Source organism: Oxyura jamaicensis, chromosome 8 (genome assembly GCF_011077185.1).
Source record: "Oxyura jamaicensis isolate SHBP4307 breed ruddy duck chromosome 8, BPBGC_Ojam_1.0, whole genome shotgun sequence".
Classification (NCBI taxonomy): domain Eukaryota; kingdom Metazoa; phylum Chordata; class Aves; order Anseriformes; family Anatidae; genus Oxyura; species Oxyura jamaicensis.
In genome coordinates, this window is record NC_048900.1 from 23,888,979 (window position 1) to 23,912,738 (window position 23,760).

At 36.7% G+C, this 23,760-nt stretch overlaps 1 protein-coding gene across 3 annotated transcripts in view; it reads right to left on the reverse strand.

Annotated features, from left to right (window-relative positions):
* The window catches only part of SPATA6 (spermatogenesis associated 6), a 43,404-nt gene that overhangs the window by 17,609 nt on the left and 2,035 nt on the right, over positions 1-23,760 (reverse strand). For 2 of the 3 annotated variants that reach the window (XR_004752857.1, XM_035333242.1), the window contains exons 2-10: positions 20,353-20,490; positions 18,773-18,821; positions 17,161-17,202; positions 15,659-15,783; positions 10,502-10,582; positions 7,794-8,072; positions 6,102-6,189; positions 5,124-5,164; positions 4,051-4,229 (exon numbers count right to left, since the gene is read on the reverse strand). Coding sequence is in view for 2 of the 3 variants with exons in the window: in XM_035333242.1 (XP_035189133.1) it covers positions 4,051-4,229; positions 5,124-5,164; positions 6,102-6,189; positions 7,794-8,072; positions 10,502-10,582; positions 15,659-15,783; positions 17,161-17,202; positions 18,773-18,821; positions 20,353-20,490 (1,022 nt within the window). In the remaining variant the exon portion in view is untranslated. The remainder of the gene's footprint in view (positions 1-4,050; positions 4,230-5,123; positions 5,165-6,101; positions 6,190-7,793; positions 8,073-10,501; positions 10,583-15,658; positions 15,784-17,160; positions 17,203-18,772; positions 18,822-20,352; positions 20,491-23,760) is intronic. The other variant, XM_035333243.1, reaches the window with a different exon arrangement.

A 23,760-nucleotide genomic window follows, 5' to 3' on the forward strand; every position in this document is an offset into this window, starting at 1 on the left:
TACGCTATCTTCTCTGAATTTATTCATTTATACACAAAAAGGCTTTGACAGCAATCACTTTCAAATTTACCTACTGCTGCTGCAAAATCAACCAATGAAGATGACAAGTAGTAGAGAAGCTGGTCAAAAATACAAAACAAGGCTTATGCACTACCTCAGTCTTTGCAGACTATGGTACAAACTAACTGATTACTTCAAGTGCTGCTTCTGGAGATCAACTTAGAGAAGTAAACTTCCTCAAGAGGTGAGAATGATAAACACAGAAGATTCAAGAACCACCTTACTACCAAATGAAATTCCAAAATAATTAGATTTAAATAGCTAAAACAAGATAGGAAACCTATTGCAGTATCTCCCTAGAGCAAGGCTTTTTTTCTGAAAAGTCTGCTGATTTTTTTTTGCGTTCCGCTTTGTAGTAGGAAGTTCTCAGAACTTAAACGTGTATTCTCACAGAAGTTAACCCTGTCTTTGGATGCATTCCACTTTCTAAAATATTAGGTGAACTACCTGTGGTCTGGATTTTGCTATGTGACACAACTAGTAACCAAGATCCTTGGGTGACATTTCAAGATCTTTGAAGCCAAAGCTTCTGATAACTGGAATTTTCAAGGACTTCACATAGAATCTAGTCTTTCATTAGTAATATCTAACCTCATGCTGATATTTCCCTAGCACTCGGAAAAAGATAATACAAAAAGATGGTAGTAAAGCAATACAGGAATATTACGGAAGGGTATCTGATTCGCAGTTAACCTGCCTTACTTCAAACAGAACTTAGATTTCTGTTAAATTTTATAGGAGGTAAGATCACATTTCAGCAGTACAACCAGGAGAACATAAAAAAGACATGGGGATGGACTTAACTCTAGAAGCGATTACTCCTCAAATCAATAATAAAAACTAAAATCAAAAGCCTACCATGTCCAGAGTAGGAAAAAGAACCCATTGATCCCAAACACATAAGTAGCAGCTTTGCCTCTCAACCTAACAGAAATGGTCAAATACTGCTCTGATTGGTGTAGTGTCTTGTGAATAGGATTTCTCTTGTGCCAGCAGAGATAGCTCCATTAGAGGACTTCTGTCATTAGCTTACAGAATCCACATCACTGTTTCTTTTCTTTACAGAAGATGACTTCAGCTTTGTGTTTTGCTGCAGATTTCAGCACTGCAAGGAAGGCTTAGCTTGGAAGTCCCAAAGAAAAACACAATCTCTTCTAGGAGTGCATAAGAATATACATGCACAATGAAAACAAGGACTGAAGTTGAATTCTCCTTTCCTGCAACAGCATTGAGAGAACACAGCCCTAATGCTCTTTCACAAAGCATATAGGATACTTATTTATGCACAACCAACCAGTCTGCGGGGGCAAGCAATATTAACTGCATTGATTGAAGCTGGCCAGACGTCATGGACAGGAACTAAAGAGCAGGCATGTATCATTGCTCTGCAGAGGAGGTAGAATCAAAATAGAAAGTGTAGTTGCACAGCTGTATTGCTCTGATTAGTCAGTGTGCAATGCAACACAGTAAGTGATTTCCTTAGGTGACATAAATAACAAAAATGTAAAAATAAAATATGAAAAATAAATATTCAAAACTTGGCTGCCTTGTCCAACAATAGAACTGTTTATAGTTCTACTTCTGGTTCACATCCAGTGGAAGAGGCAAGAGGATTGGTTTGTGGTCTGTCTAGCAGGCTCACAGAAAGGGAATGGAAACTGCTACAAAGGATTCAAAAGTGTTCACAAGACCTTATGCAAGATCCAAATTTCTGTATCACTGAAAGGTATCACGATGAGTTAGTGACTATTCAGTGTTCTGGGGAAGTGCTCCCAAGATGGCAGACACGCACTTCATACCACTTCCTTTTAAAAACGGAGGAGAAAAAAAGGAAATAAAGGTGGGGGTGTGGAGTCAAGTTTTATACTATGGGTTGATCAGCATTAAAAAATAGTTTGCATATGCTAAGCTCTTTGTCTTTGCAATTCAAAATAAAATTGAAGAAATAAACCCCAAATCACTGTGAGATAAGACTATTCTCACAAATACACTAACACTGCTATCGTTTCAGTAGCACTGATTTTCTCTGTATTTCTATGATCTGAACAGCAATATTTGCATGCATTTCCAAACACTGACCTCTGATCCTTGCTTGTCACTCCAGCTACAAGTCTGTATACAGTCAGCTACATCCATCGTTATCTCAGCAGCATGGACACAAAGATCAAATTTTTTAGACTGTGCCCTTTACTTCCTTATTTTGATTTTTTTTTGATGACAAAAGTAAATGCTCACATGAAAAGATGTTACATCCTTGAAGAGCTGAGAGCATTTGTTCTAATAATAAGAAAAAACAACTTCACAAGATCACAAATCTCTTCTGGAGAGGGGCTGGTAATGAGAAAGAGCAAGAATGTTCAGACATTTTTAAGATTATTTGGCAGATGACTAAGTTACTATGCATGTAACAGCAGCTCACGGCACACAATACTTTCTTGATATCAATACAAAGGACTCTGTCAGCTTTAAATATAGTCCATTCAAATTAAAAAAAAAAAAGATTCATACCACATTAAAGAAAAAAATCACCATTACAATCTCTCTCCCAGACACAGGCAACTAATGCACAATGACAGAGGGGAGGTAGACAACATGACAGAAGAAAAACCCTCCTCAAAATCCCAGACACATCCTAATCTCTGCATAACAGTTCACCAGAAACACTATTACACAGAACAACAAACAAGCCAGTTTTCAAGCAGAAGATGATGTTAAAACACCAACTTAATCTTTATGAGTATTAAAAATTCAATGCCCCCTGCCATCTGTCATTTTTATTTTAAAGAGAGAACAGACATTTTTTCCATTTTGGAAAAAAAAAGCATTAGGTCACATGTAGGCTAGAAAATGCACCCTTTGAGCATTCACTAAGCGAGGTACCAATAGCAACAAGGAGGAAAGAGCTTGGAACAAGTGTGAACTAGCTGCCGAAGTACATCTCCAAGTCGTTTCTCCTCAGAGAAACACTTCAGAATTTAGGACAGCACATCAGTTTGATCCTCAGATTCTTCAAGTTATTTTATGTACTTCGTTATTCAGGCCCAGCTTTGTATACAAAACTATATATACTGTATATGTACTGCTACCAGAAAGCCACCCAGTAACTTATTAAGCTGAACGTACAGTAGAACATCATGTACCAAGGTCACATTCTACTCAGTGGGAAGTAGGGACTACTCTCCTTGAAGGATTAGAGGACTTAAACATGAACAAGCTGTTGCTTGTTCACATTTCTTCTGTCCCACCCTCATGAGACACTGGAACAGCTATACTTGCCCAAAGTATTAACCTCGGGACTGGAATCCAGCAAACTATGGGATATTAGAAGCTGTCAGTGGAGGACTAAAAAGGGGAAAAATAAATATATAGAAATTAATATACATGGAATTGCTACAGAGGCCCACACTTCAGCTTAAAAGAAAACAGAACAAAAATATTAGGATGTCAATAAAACAGCAAGATTAGAAAATAATGGACTGACTAGATTAACGCTAATCCAAGCATGTTACTAAAACTGGTCACACGTCTGACTACAGACCAGCCACAAATATATACTTACAAACAGCAGGGTAAGCAAGACAGAAGGGAAAAAGGTTTCCAAATACATCCAAAACATGCTGCTTGACATGCATCTATATTTATATTCCCAATAGTCTAATTCTTCCTTAAACAATAATTAAATATTCTCTGTTTATTTATTATGATGGACATACGGGGCACGAAAGCTGGGGCTTTATTGCTTCAGAGAGGGTTAGCAACAGCGACAAAGATCCTTTTCATTGCCATAAACTTCATATGGTATTCATTAAGTACAGAAGTGATGGCAAACACAGGTCCTGAGGAAAAGTCAAACAAGATAGTTGATGGGGAAAGATTTCCTGTCTCTTCAGCCTGTATCCTCCAAACATAAAACCTATAGTCATGCAAGTACTGTTATCATCTGCTCTTGTTAATGATTCCAGAATTTCACAAACAAAAACAAGTCATTACCTTTCCCTTAGAGAAGATCGATTTAGCACCGAACTTGGAGAATGCTTCTGAAACGCTGAAGGTGCTGAACGCACTAAAGAACCAGCAGAACGGGACTGTCTGTTAGGTGGACCCAAGATCACATCTTCAATGCAAATGTCAGATGAGCTGTCACAGTCTTTTCCATGGGTAGGTTTTGCCTATTAAAACAACAAGGAAAAAAAAATGAAAAAAAAAACACACCACCAAACCTTGCTAAAATTTATAAGTATCAAGATGTTCAATTTTGTTTTTAAAACCAGTGTTACACACTTCCCATATACGCAGTAGTATCTACCTGCTGGGGAATAGTACGCATCCCCATTTCACACACCATATTATGGCAAAGTCCCGTGGAACAGGCCTTCTGTCATCTTTTTCTGACTGCACAGTTTGAAGGCTCACCTCTCCCAGGACCAGAGTCAGCAATGCCTGGGAGTTTAAACCACACAAGCCTCAGACCTCTCCTCAGTTTGTGACCCCTTGTTCTTAGCCTACCTATTAATCTTCTACGCACTCTTCACTTTGAGGTACTCTTTTCGTAGCTCCTCTTAACCTAAAAAGTCTCTATAGGTTACCTTATTTTACAACAAAGACAAAGGTACTCTGACATTATCTTCAGATCCACTTAATACACAAAACAGCTAGTATCTTAAAAAAAAAAAAAGTGAAATGACAGAACAGTTTGGCACTTGTACTAGTGCTACTTTTGCACTCTTCTGAAAACGTTTCCTCTCAGAATGACCATGAAGGGAAATGTAAGTTGCCTTTAAAGTCTCTTCTACAGTCTTGACACAAGCCTTAATAGCAAGGAAAAGTAAGTCTGGTACCGATAGGCATGGATATCTTACAGAGCATTAAGTTTCACATTTCTATTTGTAAATAATCCATCAGCAGAGCTAAACTGAGTTATACCAGATTTTAGATGTCCTTTGTCTTGTGTTTGATAGTACAGTAAATAAAGTTTCAAAAATACCTACAGGTAGGACAATCTTTCTCACTCAGGGCTTCCCCAGAAAAACAGTTTGTAAACAATAGCATCTCAGAGTACTCACTTGGGCTCTCTTGGGTTTGTAGCTGCCGAGAAGAGAAGGATCTGGAGAAAGAAAAAAGATGAATCCCAGAAGGTGATCATTCAACCATCCATATACTAGCAGTGAAGTAGACTTCATTCTCCTAACCAGTAGCCAAAGACCACCAACTCATTTTGTAAGTACATAATGGTACCAGATGATAATAGGTCTGTTATATTATCTAGCTGCTACAGATTGATAGGTTCATTCCAAAGGGAATGTGAAGCCTTTAAAATCCTGCACCTGGTGCTACTGCAAAGAGCAAATGTAAAGTAAGTTCAAAATGATTTGCTATACAACTATTCATAATTATCAAGGAGGCACAATAAAAGTGAGACAAAGCAAACAAATACTGATGAGACTCATTAAAATCTCCATATTGCCATACACGTGCAATATTATCAAACGCTAGCATACTTCCTTAATTTTCTTGTCCTGTACCCTTTATGAAACCCTCAGTTACTGCTATCAATGAGTGTCAAAGCCTATAGACAAGTGTATCCTGGATGCTCATTAATAATTGCATGTCACTAATCCACTACTCACAAATTCTGTCAATAGAAACATTATTCATTTTTGGAGTAACATAGCCCACAAACTTCAAAACAATCAATATTCCAAGCCTGACCAACACACCTACTGACTGAGGTGCAGATTTGCTCCTCTCTGTGCAACTAATCAAAACAGGTGAAGTGGAACAGAGCATCTGCCTGGACTTCGGTATTTTCCACTCCTGGTTTTTTATCATGTAGAACTATTCCAAGTTTCACAAGGTAAAGAAATATGCAAAACCTGCTTTTGAAGCAGTAGGATTATTCACTATTCTTGCTATTCCTAGGAAGAAGGAACAGTTTTTTCTCTATTACAGACTGTAGAGGACTAAAAAAACAAAACCAAAAACCTACTAGTCTACTGGAGAAAGTAAAAGCTTTAATTAGAAATATAGTACTAAATACTGACCATGCGTTACCTTGGACCAGGCTCGTATTGTGCTTTCTCGCAGGGTACACCAGGCATGAAGTTCAATACCAGGACTTGGTTGTTCTACCTGCGGCAAAACTACTGTTAAAATGTACAGTATCGAACAGTTCAATCTATATAGATATTTTGTATTATTTATGTTCAAAAGAGCATATGTAGTCCTTTCTGAAGGCATTTACTCTTAATCAAATACTATTTTAAAATATTTTCATAACATTTTGTTCATGTTATATGATTAGCATTATTGCACATAAACAAAAACAGTGCTAGAAAGGTCCAGAACACTCAATGTCATGTTGTTCAAAAGGAAAAAAATGCAGTTTTTCCTTCATCTATAACGCCTATAATGTTTTTAAATAATACTTCGTATCACATATTTATTCCAAACAGTTCAGATCTCAAAGTGCTACTCTTCCTAATTAAAAGAGTTACACTTTAACATAATTTAATTTTAACCTTCATGCAATGCAAAATCTCCAAGCCAAAAGAGATCTAAGCAGTAAAGATGCCCTAAAAGTAGCATTCTCAATCTAGAAAGGCCACGACAGTCAGGATATGGTACATTAAGAGACAAGATTTTTCCTTTTTGTACAAACACAACAGAGCAACCAAAATCAATAATCAGTGTTTACAGGTGCTTTAATTAAACTGTGAACTTCACCTATAGATCAAAAACCAGAAGAATTGATTAACAGGAGTTAAAAGAAAAATATCAGAGAGAGGGAGAGAGAAACAGGAGGTTGATGAATAATTAATGGCTTATTAAGGTTAATCTGAATTTCTAAAAGGTACCTACAAGTAGAAGAAAACTTGGGGAAGAATTCTAGAATTTGACAAGCTGATACTATCTGTACATAAACTAGAAAAATGAAATAATGTGAGGACCAAATTGAATTAAATACTCAATGGCTGTGACAAGTGTCCAAAATTGTAGACAAATCACAATGTCACAGCACAGAGTGTCTGTCTCTGCCCCTACACATTCTAGGTGGTATTCTAAAAATAGAGGATTGTTGCAGTTGTAACAAGAGATAAAAACCAATTTATAGGAGAATACAATCATCCAAGAGTCTGAGCAATCTGGACCCCTAGTAGTAAATCACTTTAACACAGTTTCTTTAAATAACTACTTAATTTCAGAATGATTTTTCCACGTACACTTGGTAAAAATTTCTCATGCAGGTGCTAAATGCAGGTGGTTATTAACTTTAAGTAAAGTACTATAGATGTAGGTTTGAGCAAAGGAAGTATTTCAAAGATCATAGAATGCCAACAAAGTTGAAAGAGAGGCAGTGTAAATGTTCATAATGTGACTAGACACTCTTTCTTTAAAATCTTATTCAGGATTTTTTAATACTAATATCAATTACTTCCAAGTTGAATTTATACAGCTATTATCCTGTCTAGTGCGCTGGAAGAAAAGAAACGGGGCCTCAGAGAATTTAACCAGGATATTCATGAAAGAATTTGATCTTTGTCTATTACTAACACAGATAAAAGAAATTTTATTTTAGTTAATTCTATATTTAAATGACCACATGACAGACTGGTAAAGAGAGGAAAAACTATTCATCTAAACTAAGACATGAATGAATTTTTGGAGCAGTATTTAGGGAAAGAACAATATTTGATCACAGCTTAAGCTAGAAGCACTTCATAGAGAATACAAACCCGTCTAACTACAAATGGAGGTTTATCAGTTTCTCTTCTGAATTCGTAAGGACCAAGGTTTAAATGGGCCAGCCGTTGCCTAGCTTCTTCTGATAGCTCACACATTCGTCTTTTTGTGTACGGAGATGGAGAACGTGACTTAGAAGCTATCGTAGGCTGCTCGTAGTTCTTTGTCACTATGCTGTGCCTGCTTTTCTCAGGTGAAAGTGTGATTTTCTTTGGTAACTTTGTTTGCAATTTTCCATTTGGGGTTGAGTGAGGTGCCCAATTCAAATCATCCTAAATGGAAAAAGAGAAATTACCTGGTTTGACAACATGCAGAACCAAGATCTCTGACAATAACAGGAAGAGGGAACTAATAATTGTAACAGAAATAGATGCTATGTCAGCTGAAGTTCCTCTCAGAAAACTATAATCAAACAGCAATATAAAAAGCAACAGTGTATTTACAGTTTTGTGTAACATCAAAAAAAGGTTAAAATCACCTTAACTCCCAACATGTAGTGATGTTTAAGTGTCTAATACTTACTCAATTAACTTGCTCACAGGGTTAGTATATAGAGACTGTAAAAAAAAAATCAAATTGAATTTGGTAGCAAGTTCAGTTAACACAAACTTTACCTGCATTGGACATGCAGTTTTGAAGCATTTTTTCATCTAACACTTTTTTTTTTTAAAAAATATCTTTTAAAATTCTTGTCCTTTAAAGTATATACATGAAAATACAACTGCTTAATACCTTAAATTATATTAATTTAGAGTTGCCTAAAAATCCACAAGTGTAATCACTTTGAAATTTATATTTTCATGGATCACGGTGAATTTATTAGTTCTTTAAAGAGTTATAATCAAGAAGATGTGTTTAGTAAAACAAAACAAATATCTTTAAAGACCATCTTCCAAATATTGTCTTAAATGATGTGAATACTTTTACAAAAGGGGTGGCAAAACAGCTGTTTATTTGTCTGGCTGGGAGTTTACATCCAAAATACGCCTTTTTTTTTTTTTTTTTTTAAGGCCAAGATTTATAAAATCACACCATTATCAAATACTGCCTTAGAAGTTTACCTTTGAGTTGATACTGCTTTTAAAATATTCACATACAACAGAATAAGGGAAAGCTGGAGAACAAATTCTGGGAAATTCAGTCAAGTATTGAAGTTTTGGTTGAAATACATCATCATTCCTTCGTAATTCTTGGCATTAAATGAACTTTCAATTACTCTAGAAGCTTTATAGGTCAAGGAACTCTAGACTATGCAACTCTTAGTAGACTACATCATAGCAGCATGTTTTAACATACCACAATATGGATCATTAGGCTTTTTGGGATAATTAGGCTTTTTGATTAAATTTTGCCCCAAATCACACGTTACAAAAGCTCAAAAATAAGAGAATAGCAACAGCATTTTTTTGTTGTTTTGGATAGAAATTCCTTTTCGAGCTTGAGGAAATTGACACTATTCTTAAATCTGAACATTGCATGTACTGCCTCAGTTCAGAAAAACCCAAGAGCAAAACGTCCACGTCCTTGTGTCTTTCCTTCTCATCTAATGATGAAGTTGTGTGTTTGTTTTGTATCAACATAGTTTGAATATGGCATCACACTGGCAATTCACTCCCCTGTCTTTCTCATGCCTGTACCAGCACTTCTGCAGCTAGTAGTGAGCCAGAGTATGAAACCAGCCCAAACAAAAATGGACCTAATTCTCAGAGATTAATTTCAACAGAAGTCGACTGTGCTTTTTCTGGCTTATTCTCTACACCCTCACTGCAACACGTGCAAATTTGATGTGCCTTTTGTAACATTAAATACGTTTAAAGAGACTTTTTAGTTATAAATCAAGCTGCCCTTTACCTTCAACAAGGTTAGTTTTCTGTCAGTGCCAATTTTCACTGATTTTTTAATCCTTTACGTGTCTCAATGTTTTTTTTGATAGAATTGGAAGAAACTTCTCAGTAATTAGCAATGCCACAAATGGGTCAAAGTCACCTTGTGCTTTTTGCACACACCTTCCGAACAACCATTCTGCTTTAATGATGCTGCACGATTTCTCAATAATCCAGTGACAGTGACTTTGTGTGACAGTCTGTCTCAGGAAACCCAACAAAAACACAAACAAGTGAGACCAGAGAAGAGTGCTACCAAATGAACAAACACCGAGTGTTTTTTTTTCCCCAGTCTCTTCTGCTACTTTGCCTTTAATTTCACTTGTTGCAGAAGAAGCATTTACAGATTAATATTGGTGAAGCCTTTTCAATAGAAATCTTCATTTCCATTGCTGTTACTGATATTGTTATGAAAAACAATTAAATTAATTGGTTTGTTTTTGATAATGTACCTTCTCTGACTTCACCTAGCTTTCATTGTCCCATCTTAATTTTAAGTGTCAGTAAGAAACGGTAAGGAGGCATCTTCCCACCTACAAATTCACCAGGGATTGACACTTCAGCTGATCACAGAACATAGCAGCTGATAATTGTTTCAGATTCGGGGAACTCTCAACATTTACTGTCATGCACCAAACCCACTCTTTACTCATACTTGATTAAAAATTTAATCAAGTTGTCAAGCACCCATGACAACTGCTTTAACCACAACAAAAGAATGAGAAAAGTTCGAAGTGAACAGCACATGCAAAAATTGGAACTAAGGCTATCAATATTAAATCTAGAAATTAAATTGCAAACAATTAAATTATGCTAACCTGTATGTGACTCCTTCCTGAGCTTAACAGACTTTCTGTAATAAGGGAGCTCGTAGAAAATCTCAATTTTGGTGCAATTCCCTAGAAGAGAGACAATAATTGAACATCAAGCTCCAACTGAAGATAAAGGGTATCAAAGTAGTAAATGTCACCTAATGTAACAAACCATTCCTAATTTTCAGCCATTTCCTTTGTTAATTTCAGCCTTTAATAAAGATAATTAGAAAAGACAGAACAGCAATGGTAAATGTCAAGATGCTAACATTTGCATTTCTGACAATTCAATTACAGATGATTATATTGCTTTCGTACAACAATTAAGGTCTGACTTTTATTTCAATACATTTTTTTGTCAAAAGCACTTTTAAAGATTTTTCATGCCATGCTATATAGCATCAATAAAAATTCCAGTCATGCTCTAGAAGTTTCATTATTGCTAACTTTGGAAACTTATTTATAAATAGCCTCAATTGTGCTTTTTTTTCTGTAAAAATATTTTGAAAATTAGTCAGTTACATTGCAAATAATTATTCATTTGTAACAGTACCATTAAGAGTCCCTTTTATTCTGTAACCCTCAGAGCAACTCTGATTTCTCTGGATTTCCTCCCATGTTCTACTTCTTATTAATCTCTTCTCAGCTCATGGCTGGCAAGAGACAGCCCCAGTTTGAACAGTTTAGATTCTATGGGATCCAACCTCCTGGTCAACCAGCACACATACTAATGGGCCAGCAGGTCCCTGAGCCTTTTTATGGCTAATAGTCTGTTCAACTCATCTTCTTTTACTGCAGCCATATCTAGGTACGTAATACCTTTGAGAGCCCAACTTCCTGCTAAATTTCTCTAGAAGTAGCCAATGTATACAAAATTTACTAGGCAAAAATAGCAAAGATTTTGACATACAAGTGTTATGTTCCAAAGCAGCAACACTGAAAAACACACATAAGAAATAAAGGCCATGCATTCTAGAAAGAAGCAAGAATCATCTAGGCACATCTTGCACAGCTCTGTAGAAACAAAGTGGAATTTAAGTCTCCCTAGAACTTCCCACCCTGCTCTTCATTCAACACAAAGAGAGCTTGCTGTGTGTCCCCAGGCACCTGTGTACAGGGGCATTTTTTCATCTGAACTCACAGTTACTGAGAAACAAAGAAAGGGGACGGTCCTTTAGTGACCACATCCCACACTTGAGAATTAGCAGGAACTTCATGTGTGAAGGCTACTGCTGAACCAAACTATTCCCTACCACCTGTCTAAACACACACTGATTTCCCATAAGAGAATATGATCTCAGGTTAGTTTATGGAAATAAAATGACAAAAATGCCAAGAAAGCTCAGTCACATCATTTAGCAGAGTCCAGGATTCAATCAAGTCAAGTTATGGCATTTAAAAGAGATTTTAAAGCTGATCGTCTTTAATCAACTCATTTTTATTACTAATGAATTGTCAAGTGTTATCAACAGTTTAAAAAAGGACACATCAGAATTAGTAAGTCTTCTATAAAAAGCAACACAGAGCACCTACTGCTTTTCTCTTACAGAGAACGAGAATGAATAGAGAATTGTTACATGCTCCTAATTAAAAATCACACAAAACCACAGTTTCTTCAAAGAAATGGTTTGTGAAGAAGAAATACAGAATGGCACTCACACACAGGAATGGATAGGTAACTTATGCTAACTTAGTAACGTAGCTAACGAAATACAGAAGGTTTTCTACAATTCCCAAACTGGGAATTGCTGAAAGATATTCAGAATATGCAAAGGCTGTTCCATAGCCCCAAACACATCTGTAAATGAAAGTCCAGTTAGAAAGTTTTGGGCACGTGTTCCTCTTCCACTGGCTTAGCGGTGCTTGCAGCCCTGAGCAGACTTACCAGTCTTCCTGTACCAGTCATTAAACAGATGTAACATGGATATACTTTTAACTTGATCACAGGAAAACTGTAAAAGCAGTTTATATTTAGGAGAACCAAGTTGCAAAGCAAACTTAGTAAGTGCTTTTAACTGTAAGGAGCATGAAGACAAGTCCGTAGCTTAAAAAGTATACATGTACATAACAAAAGGTCTTATACTGGTATGCTAATGAAAGCTAGTGGAACTGAATAGAAATGTTTTAAGTAACATAGCAAATACTGCATGAAGGTGGGGAATGGAGATAAGAACGTCTTTAAGAAGTCACCACCAGTTGAGGCAGAAACATATTCTGAAAGGCAAGGGTTGCAGAGAAATACAGAAGAGCCAGCTAAAGCCTCAGCTGGGCAGCACTGGACCAGGAGAGATAACTCGAGGCATGTCTTGTACGCGTATTGTGTTTGTAAGCCTCATAAGACATTTAGCCAGAGACATTATCAGCCAAGTGCCAGATTTCTGGAGGAGTTCTGATCCTCTCAACTTGGGATTCCTTCCAACTGGCAGATTAGCAGTGTTAATCAGACACTGCTTGTCACTGCCTATCTGAACTCCACAACCGTAACCTTGCTGTTGCTACCTCTTTTTTTTTTTTTTAATAAAAGACAAATTTATTGGGAAGCAAAGTGCCTCTGAAGCACAGCTGTCAGTCAAAAATACTCAACATCTCAGCTAGGCATAAATAAGCTTTTAATGTGGGAAGAATACAACTTGACTAGCACAGAAATAACATGAGTGATTTTGGTTCTCAGGGTCTTGTTTAACACCTTGCCTTTTGTTTAGCATTTACATTCAGTACTACAGTGCTGACAGGAGATACTTGCCAGTAAAGCTTTGGGAACACTAGAAGATGGAGACATTTGAGACCGCACTTCTTCTGTAGGTAAAAATCCTCTCACTGCTATCCCATTTGGCAACCAAGGAGAGGAGCCACAAGTACTTTTTGAGAGCCTCCCTCCACTTCCATCAAACACAGCTTCTTTATTATTCCCGAAAATGGGGTCAGTATGTGAAAATCCTTTCTTAAACTGTTCTGATTTTCTTTGATGGAGATGGAACACAGTAACTGATGCTTCTGCAGTCCTCATTTTAGGGCAGAGATGGATTTCATTTACACTACTCCTGAGGACATGGAAGGACATTTCTGTCTTTCATCAGTCAGCATCTGAAAGCTACTACAGTGTTATCATTCAGCTGCACATCGAAATGATTCTGACCACATCTTTTCACAGCTGATAAAGGATGACACCTTTTTGTTAGAAAATACAAGTTTCTAACAAGAAAATACTTGTTAGAAATAACTTAATCCAACAAAAAAAAACACAATTAAAACAAAACACTAACTTCTCCAGTGGCTCTGCTTCTAGAGATTCATTATGCTGAATTTTCAAAAAAAACTAAAACCATTTTGGCAATTCCACTTTTTTTTTTTTTTTAAATTACCAAATTATCTGTTTTCTTTCTCAAAACCAGGAAGAAACCAGCCTATAAGCAATGTGAAAACAAAACAGGAACAGGTATCTTGGATGTCCCACTAACTTTTTAAAATACAGATGCCATTCAAAAATAGAGGAATCGTGTAAAGCACTTATGTAACTAACACAGCAAATTTCAACATTCTTGTCCAAGAACAGTGTATAGCAAAAGGCCATTTAAAAACAGTGAAAACATAACAGACAACTCCAGCATGCCTTCAGTAAAGGCTTAAAAGTTCATTCAGATTTACTCTATGATAGTTGCAGAAGCTCTGCAGAACAGGCTTTCAGTTTAAGAGAGTAAAGCTGCAACACCAGAAACTTCTTAAGGTACTTCTCCTCACTCACAATACCAGAACAACTGTTTGTGTGGCCATACAGAGAACCACAATGGAAATAGCTTGTATTTAGGGCCATCCTTTTTCTGTGGTTTTACTGACATAAATATTTTTTAACACTTACTTCCCTGAACTGGTGAACAGTGTGGTTGCACCCAGAGAAGAACGATGAAATAATGGAAAGGAAAGAATAAACAGCAGGATATAAGGATGCAGTACTGAAAGCTGGGTTCTGAGCTGTGGCAACTTAAAACCCATATAAATGGAGGCTGCTGTGGTCTCACCCTCTCCCTTGAGCCACCTATAACATTCATAAGACACTATGACTTAAAAACTATGGCTTTTTTTGCAGGGACAGCTTAAGCTTGCTGTAGAACCACACGTTTTGTATCGAAATCATAGCCTTAATTCATTCAAATGCAGCAGAGCATTAGACACCAAATTAGCCCTTCTAATTGCAAGTGACAGGGCAATTTCCAGGTTGCTGTTGCAGGGGAAAGATTATACCAGTTAAACGATACCAATGACCTTTAATCAGCCTTCCTCCCATCCCCACAACGTATTTTTAATCCGATCACAACAGACAAGGCAACTGAGTCCCAATACAAATGTCCTGCCACTACACTAGTACAACTTAACCAAAATAAGACATACAAAACAAATTCCAAAACATCTCCTACATCACCTCCATCGTCCTTGATGTGCCTTCCTGAGGTATTCCACTGATACATCATGTTCAGTCTTAAACTCTATGAAAGGGTATTTAATATGTACTTGAGCCCATATCTCCAAAAAATTAACATTAATTCATTGCACTCATTCTGCCAATTAGTTGTCATTTATCATAGCTTTTGTAAAACTGTGGATTAAACAGTTATGGATAGACCTTAAGGAACAGGCTCTGGAATTGAACAACAATCATACAACACTGAGCCAAATTTCAGTCACTTACTATTTTAGTAGTGATTTTGGACCTTGGGGAGGCCCACAGGTCAGATGGCATAGCACTATATAAATCTGTAGAGGCTGGCATTGCCCTAAACAGTACAAAAAATGGTCTGAAACAAAACGCTAAAAAGAAATGGGGGTTACATGGTTTATCCAATGAGAACCATGAAGTTGATACCAAGTCTCCCTCTTCTCTTTCAGCCCTTCAACTACCAACTGCAATGTCGATTAAATTGAAAGAGAGACATGCCACGGTACCACACTGCAAACCAACTGCAAACTAACTTTTCCACATTAAATGCTTTTTGAAGCATTTCAAAAAAATGTATATACATTCACTGAAGTGCACCTGTGGATTTGTACATTCAACACCTGAACTGGCAAAACCTGTCAGAAGAAATCGCTTTTCATTTGAAGAAGTTCAATGGGTTTCTCTAGTGAAACACACTGTACCATAAATACAATCCACAGATATTCACTCACTGTAAAAGAAGAGGACCTCTTCATTAAAATCTCACGATCTAAACCATGGTGCCGACGGGTAATCTTAGGGTCAGGGAACAGGAAGTCTCTTGTATTTTCTTCATAAGTAGCTAGAATTTCTCCTACTAAAAAGAAAATGTATACTTTAATTGGAAAACAGAAAATGCTATAATATAGTAATACAGACATCACACACAAGACATATTCGAACTAAGATAAATTTTGTTCTTTAAAAATTAGCAGCAAGGCTAGGAAATAACCTCATCTAGTTAAATCAGGAGCAGAAATGTGCAGAAACTTAGCCTGAAAGTATGTTTTGCTGTTATTTAAAGAAATACAGAGCTGTTAAGGCAATCTTCTTTAAGATACACAAACATTTTCTTAAGGCAAAAAATACTTCAATGGTTTTCTTCCTTTTTTACTTTCCATGCCAGAGAAGAAACTAGTAGTTTTATTAATGGTAGCCAATCCCTTCTGAAAAACTTTTTCCATGTTACAGAACATTGATGCTTCTTAAATTGAAAACTGGCATTGTTGCCAGAAGGAACCGCAAGCAACATCAACATCAGTACCTCAAGATTCTCTTAGTATCCTGGTTTGTTACTTTCTTCTTTAAAAACTGTATGTGTGTGTGTGTATATATATATATATATATATATATGGAAAAACCATGACTGCATATTATAAAGAAGTTTAAGTTGTGCTATTACAGTCATTCTGCCAGCTTCCACTGGGGTGTATAACATTTACCTCTGACCCCTGAAATTAAATTACTTACACAAGATCTTTTACCCTCCTACAAAAATCCACATTCAGTACATTTGCTTGAATAAATAGACTCATGAATCACCTGAGAAAAACAATTGTTTCTTTGAAACTACTAAGGACAAGTAACAGAGTGTTTTTAATACCAGTTTCCAAATGAGTCCTCTTTCAAACTTGACTTTATTTCCAATAAAATGCAGACTTACATTATTCATGGGAATACTTGAATTTCATTAAAATAGATTTTTATAATCACACAAACCAATAACAGAAGTATGACAAATCACTATTTATTATCATCACATATCCCAAGAGACTTCTGATACTTATAGTGAGGATAAGAATTTTCCCAGTGGTCACCATTAAGATGGAAGGGAAAAAAAGTGTCATTCTGAGAACACCATTATGCACTCTGAAATTTCACAGACAGCCACTTCGCAAGTGAATTGTGATGCAGTTAATACATGATGTGTTGGGTGATTTCAGTTTATTTTCCATTTTTAAAATATTATCACTTTCCTAAGCTTGAGTATGGTACATTTCAATATTCAGTTACTACTCTCCTTCAAGAATGAGATCCTCTTGATTTATTAACATTTTATATTCAGATGACTATTTGTTGGAGAGCTTTCTATGTTGCTTGTGTGTTGGAGAAAGTGATTGTGCTATAATGGGCAATGTCCTCATGGAAATTCACCTATTAAACTGAATAATTTATGAAGAGACTGATACAATACCTGGGGGAACCAGCTGTATTAGTTCAAGTACTGTTGTGTCAACTAGAAAGGAAGAAAAAGTTTTTTTTATGAGTTAAAAAAAATCAAAACACTAAAATGAGAAGTAATTTTCATTGTCAAAAAATAAGAAAAACACACTCATAGAATCATAGAATATTCCGAGTTGGAAGGGACTCATAAGGATCATCAAGTCCAACTCCTTGCACCACACAGGGCTACCCAAAAGTTTAGACCATGTGACAGTGCACAGTCCAAATGTTTCTTAAATGTATACACTGCTTGGTGCAGTGACTACTTCACTGGGGAGCCTGTTCCAGTGCGCAACCACCCTCTCAGTGAAAAATCTCCTCCTGATATCTAGTCTGAACTTCCCCTGCCTCAGCTTCACCCCATTCCTGTGGGTCCTGTCACTGGTGTTTATGGAGAATAGGTCACCCGCCTCTCCACTTCCCCTCACAAGGAAGTTGTAGACCATGATGAGGTCCCCCTCAGCCTCCTCTTCTCTAGGCTGAACAGGCCCAGTGACCTCAGCTGCTCTTCATACATCATCCCCTCCAGACCCTTCACCATCTTCGTCACCCTCCTCTGGGCACTCTCCAACAGTTGAATGTCCTTTTTGTGCTGTGGTGCCCAGAACTGCACACAGTACTCAAGGTGAGGCCACATCAGCACAGAGTAGAGTGGGACGATCACTTCACTTGCCCTGCTAGCGATGCTGTGCTTGATGCACCCCAGGACACAGTTGGCACTCACTGACTTAACCTTAATAGCACTGTACACTGTTACACTATTTCTGCAACACCAACAATAAGAAAATTAAGAACAGCTTGTGAAGTATTACAGATGAACAAAATGGCATTAGCAGAGTACAAAAGACAACTCTAAATTTGACTAAGAACTTGGTAAGTTCCATCTGCTGCCAAGTTTGTCCTTTGAAAATAGCTTTTGAAGATGAAGCAAGCATTACAACTTTTTCAGATAACTTCATGTATTAGGGAGCATACTCCTGGAGCTTAGGGTCAGTTCTGTCGCATTATGCTCCGCATGTGCCAAGACTGCTTACTGTAGGTACAATCCATTTTCTTAAAAATATATATAAAAAGAATCATTTTACAAAAAAAAAAAACAAAAAAAAAAAACAAAGATTTATGCTCATATTATTTCAAAAATAATCATATAACTTGTCAGACAGAGGAATCCATTACCTGACTGAATAACCAGCTGGACATTCTGCTAATTAGGACTTTTACCCCTTCTCCTGTTCTAAAGCTATATGCTCTAGAGGCATTTTCTTAGTTAACAGCATTTTGGGTAAGGTAGTAGTATCCAAAAAACAGCAAGAACTCATGCCTGCACTAACAACAAATCTAATTTGAAAAATCACTAGTGCTAGGGTCCTAGCTTTTTTAAAAAAGGCAAATAATTATAATAATAATAAAAAGTAAATACTTTATTTAATATGTGATATTCTACATTGGTTACCCACTAACTTTTCAGAGAACAGGTCCCTGATAAAACTATTACATACTTGAAACCTCCAAAACGTCTTTAAAAACTGTACAAGCGTGTCATAAATGCATACCACATAATATACATAAAAAGCAGAACCTACATTCCAGTAACTTCACAAGGTCTGCAGGATCAACTATATCAGCAAATGTCTGGAAAATAAATAAAAAAATACATACATGAATAAAAATAACAGCACAGTCAAAATCACCAGATGGACCTCTGGGGGAAGAAGAAAAAAAAATAAAAATCAATATTCTTCCCCGCTTCAGATGGTTGCCAAGAGTTCTATCCCCATTGGAAAAAGAAAGGAATCTGAAATTATCATTTAGCACATGATCAAATTCATTGAAAGCTAGCAGTTCTTGTCATATGCTTTCTAGCCATTCCAGGGTTACCTCTCCATATTTAAATTAGGAGGCATTATGAAGAGTTGAACACAGAAATAAATATTGTCTGTGAAAATTTCAAGAGAGAAAAGTAAATTGCTGGATGTACTAGAACTCTGATAGAAGCTTAATTTTCATGGGAGTGACTATTCACATACAGCATATCGTTCAGTTTATTTTTTTTTTAACCTGAACCACACGTGAACAGATGGCAAAGAACAGGGGAAGAATTTCTGAAAAAGAAAAAAAAAAGTTGCAGAGGATATTAAGCAGGTAATAGGCTTCCCTCTAACTCTGCTCAAAGTGTGGTGTAAATCTCTCTGCTGTTCTACATACCAAACACTCAAAAATACCAAAGTACTGCTACCCCACAAGCACCTAGAACTACACAACAGCTATTTGTAAGAAGACTGTTATTATTATCAGCTTTCTTGTTCAGCTCTTTTGTAAGTAGTTAAGTTCAAGTGTCCCGGAGTTCCCTTAAATTACAGCCAAAACAGTGTTCACTGCATTTCTCTTAAGTAGTTTGTGGGATGTTTACCTTTAAAGAAGTATTTTTGTATTTTTTTTTGACTCTTCAGTGGTTGGCGAAATCATCAGTGTTTTTGTATTACCTACATCACAAGAGTATCACTGATGTTTACTCAGTCTGGTTTTCACAGTGCTAGGGGATGCTTAAAAGAAAAGAACTAGAAAGGGCAAAGTATTATTATGCACAGGTAGTCAAGAAACCAGATCCTATCTGTAAGATTCTGTGTTTCATTATCCCTGTGGTACTAATAATGAAGCAAGTGGGGACTCAGAATACGTGACAAACAACTATAAATTATAAGGTCAGAGTACTAACCTGGGAATACAGGTGACAGACCATGAAGAAGTAACTGAAAGGGAGAAAGATGTCACCAAAAAGACTTGAGTTGCAATTCTATCTTTCTGCTGAATTAAATCGACTCTCCCATATCTTACCGTCCTTGTTTTACGCCTTGCCATTGTTTTTAAAACAACAACATTTAGTTCCTTCCATGCTAGGAAATAAGATACTGAAAAAAGGACAGTTCCTGTAAGAATGAGCAAACACCTAAAAATAAAATATTATAAATTTTCAGGATGCATATTTTTCGAGTCACTGTGTGGGTACAGGAGGCATACACCTCCTTTGTGCTCAAGAGAAGCAGGAGCTATAATACTATGCCATCCTCAATGTGACTACTTGCACTTGGGGGTTCTGCAATGGGTTTTTGTGAGTGTGGGATGGGTTTTATTTGCCTTGTATCAGCACTTGACATTATCTTACCTTTTCAAACACTAGTCTTTCTTGAAAGAAAAGTGGAAAAGCTGCAGGGACGCACCGAGTTTTTTTGTACTGCCCAAGCAGAGAGACACTGAGATAGAGTTCCTCTTTGTCTTTCAGCTGCACTCCAGGGCAAGTTATCTGTAATAGTAACACATTCATTAAAAAAAAACTGAACTTTAGTTACAGAAGTAATGGCTGTTTTCAGGATAAAAACAAAATGGTCAAGGCTGAAATGGTTGATTGCTGAGAGTCAGGTGATAATGAATTAGAGCGGAAACATTTCTTTTCTAAAGCAGTTCTATTTGTACAGACTGACAAGGAAAAATTGTCACCATTGTAAAATAACCACGACCAAATTCTTCTTACTGTAAACACGTTCCATTGGTCTTCAGCCAAATCTAAAACTGGTATGTATCCCAATCCCAGATGAATCTGTGTGTGCTATCTATTTAATGGTACTATCTATGATTTAGTCATCAAGGGTCACATCAGATGCTACACAAAGAGTGACAGAAGTCTAAAATGAAGTCTAGATGATTCAGAGACAAAAAAAAAATAATAAAAATTTTAGCCTAATCATTGAGAGAATGAAGCTGGTAAATTTACATGCTTAGATTTCCGTGCTCTGTCTAGCCACCAAAAAAGTTTATTCACAATATTACAATTAAGTTAACTTTCCATTTATATATGTAAGTGAGAAAAAGCAACTGTTGTTCCATTACTGTGGGAAGTCACACAGATTTTTAAGAGAAGTCTGGCCACCCTGGAGGGTATACAAGGCAGGGAAGACTCCTCATTAGGCTGCCGGATATTGCCACTAATATTTTGACTTTCTTTGGGCCATTCTTATTCCTTGAGTAAGAAGAATTTGGTATGCTTTTAAAGCTCTGATGAGCATCAAACATTCTTACCTGTATTTCCACTGCAGTGATGTACACAAATCACTGCAAAACTATTTGCTATTTTTCCCAAGCCACATGGTTTTATTCTATTACCCAGCCAAAGAATTGTCACCTTTCACTTCAGTTCTACTGCTCACTTTTTATAGCAGTATAATAAAAATGAGGTTGTCTCTTCTAACATAAGGTTGCCAGAGAAAGTGTTCAGACTTTCAATTGCAAGGTAGAAAGACAAAGGAACAGATTGACAGGAATTAAAATAAGTGCTTTAGTTACAGTCTCTTACTCCCAAATGAATGTTTACTTGAGACATTGTTAATGGATATAAAACAAAATTATATAAACAGCAGAAAAAACAGCCTCTAGTGAAAAAAATAACTGAAATAATATCTATAATGTGTTATAGATTACTATACAGTGTAAGCTTAAAAAAAGTTGTTTCTACTCATAAATATCCAAGGGAAAAAAAAAAAAAAAACACACGCAAAACAACTACACAGCAACAAAAAACAAGAAATGTTTCCTCTCCATTAAGTTAGGGCTTCAAATCTGAGAAGTGCCAGAATAACGGACATCCCAATTGAAACAGGCTGCCTATTATTAAACAGCATGGTGCAAGTGTTAGTAGGAGCGAGTGAAAGAGAGATTTCATTCATACAAGGCAAGATCCCCTAAACTACACATTTTATGTCCTATTAGCTTGGCTGGGACTTTTTCCCTTGAATTTACAATTCTTTTTAGCCGGGACTCCACACCTTACAGAAGGCAACTGGTATTTGCCAACTTTCTGAGATGAAAAGTGAAAGGTTTGAAGACATCAGGTGTAATAAAACTGCAAGCAGCAGTTAGATGACATTTATTCTGGCTATCCTATAGAAGAAAGGAAGTTCTTACAAATCAGCATATGTAGAAACTTCTATTATCATGGAGAAAAAGAGCACAATCCATTGCCTAGGCTAAAACACCAAATCTACATGTTCATGAAACTTTAAAGGAGCTCCAATAATGAACGACACGTATACACCCACAGTTCATGGAATTCGTTTTGTAATATGTGGTACATGGAGCATCAGAACACTTAAGAGACAAGCTGAAGTTCTTACCTGACTGCAGACTGTTCAGGCAGGATGAGTGATCGTTATAAAAATCGTAATAGCATTATCTATGGATCAGCTCAGCAGGAGGGATATCAGTGCTGCAATTAACTGATCTTAAAACCAATGAGCAGGACTACTCGTGAAGGTAACTGGCTGGGACAGTGTTATCCCTGACTTCTCTGCTGCAGTTGCCAGAAGGACAGGCAACATGTAGCATCCCTGGTGCTGGGACATCACATACTGCCACCAAGAAATCACTGAATTCCTCTCACGGGAAGGAACAAAATTCCACCGCAACACAATCCCATACATATTTTTTTCCTCTACACTCAGTCCTAAAGCTGTAGCATGCACTTGCAACCAATGAAAAAGGTCCCGTTCCCCCCCAAATGTTTTTAAAAGCCCATTGCCACCACACAGGAAGAGTTCTGTATGAAGGGCAACAGACAGTATTAACTTCTGTAGAGCACAAGCTTCCATAAAGAATAGCATTTTGGTCTTTGAGTTGCAAAAATAATCTTCTCAACGTGAAGAGATGCCATTTTAGTCTCCTTACCTGGCAGTAATCCACAGTGCTATTAATTCATCTTAGTGCTTAAAGCTTTACCTACTTCACTGCTGCATTTGTGAATTCTCCAAGTAGCAATGACATGAAGAATAATGTGAATTTCATTCTGTTGCTACATGAGCAATCTAAATGCCAGCAGCAGAGGTAGGCACCAACATTAGTCTCAGAAAACAAACAACAATGAAATCTCAGTCTGAGCAATCATGAATTATTCAATTTAAATTAATGGCAGGATAAACCAAATAAGGTCTTTAACTAAGGTTTTCAATTTCAGAAGAGCAGCCTTTCAGAAATGAAGAAAACTAGCAATGAAATAAACCAAAGAACTCGTGCATTCAGATAGAAAAGAGACCTTGGAATTTCATTATGCCAAAAGGAGCAAAACCAATCTGGAACACGTATCCTAAAGCAATGGAAAAACAGATATGACAGAACTTTTGGCATAAGTGGTTGGATTTCCAAGAGGGTATAGAAATATGCAGAACATTGGAAAAAATAGGAAAACTAACCAGAAATCCAGACAGATAGGACTTTATTCATAAATAAAGCAAAAAAGGAAAAAGCAAGATTAAAAATCAACCATGATGTGAGAGTTAACAAATTATGTCCCAAACACAACTGAGTATTTTTCCTTGGTTTTCATGATACTGAATATAGGAGAAAAAAAATGTAAAGAATGAGATTATGGAAATGATCCAGTGTGCCTAGGCCACGGAGCCATAGGGAAGCTGAATCACCTGCAGCCCAGGTTCTGAAAGAATGCAATATTTCTTGCTCCGTTGGATATATAACTAAAACCCATGTTATGAAAACAAGGATAGCACCATCTGACTGAAAAGCAGCA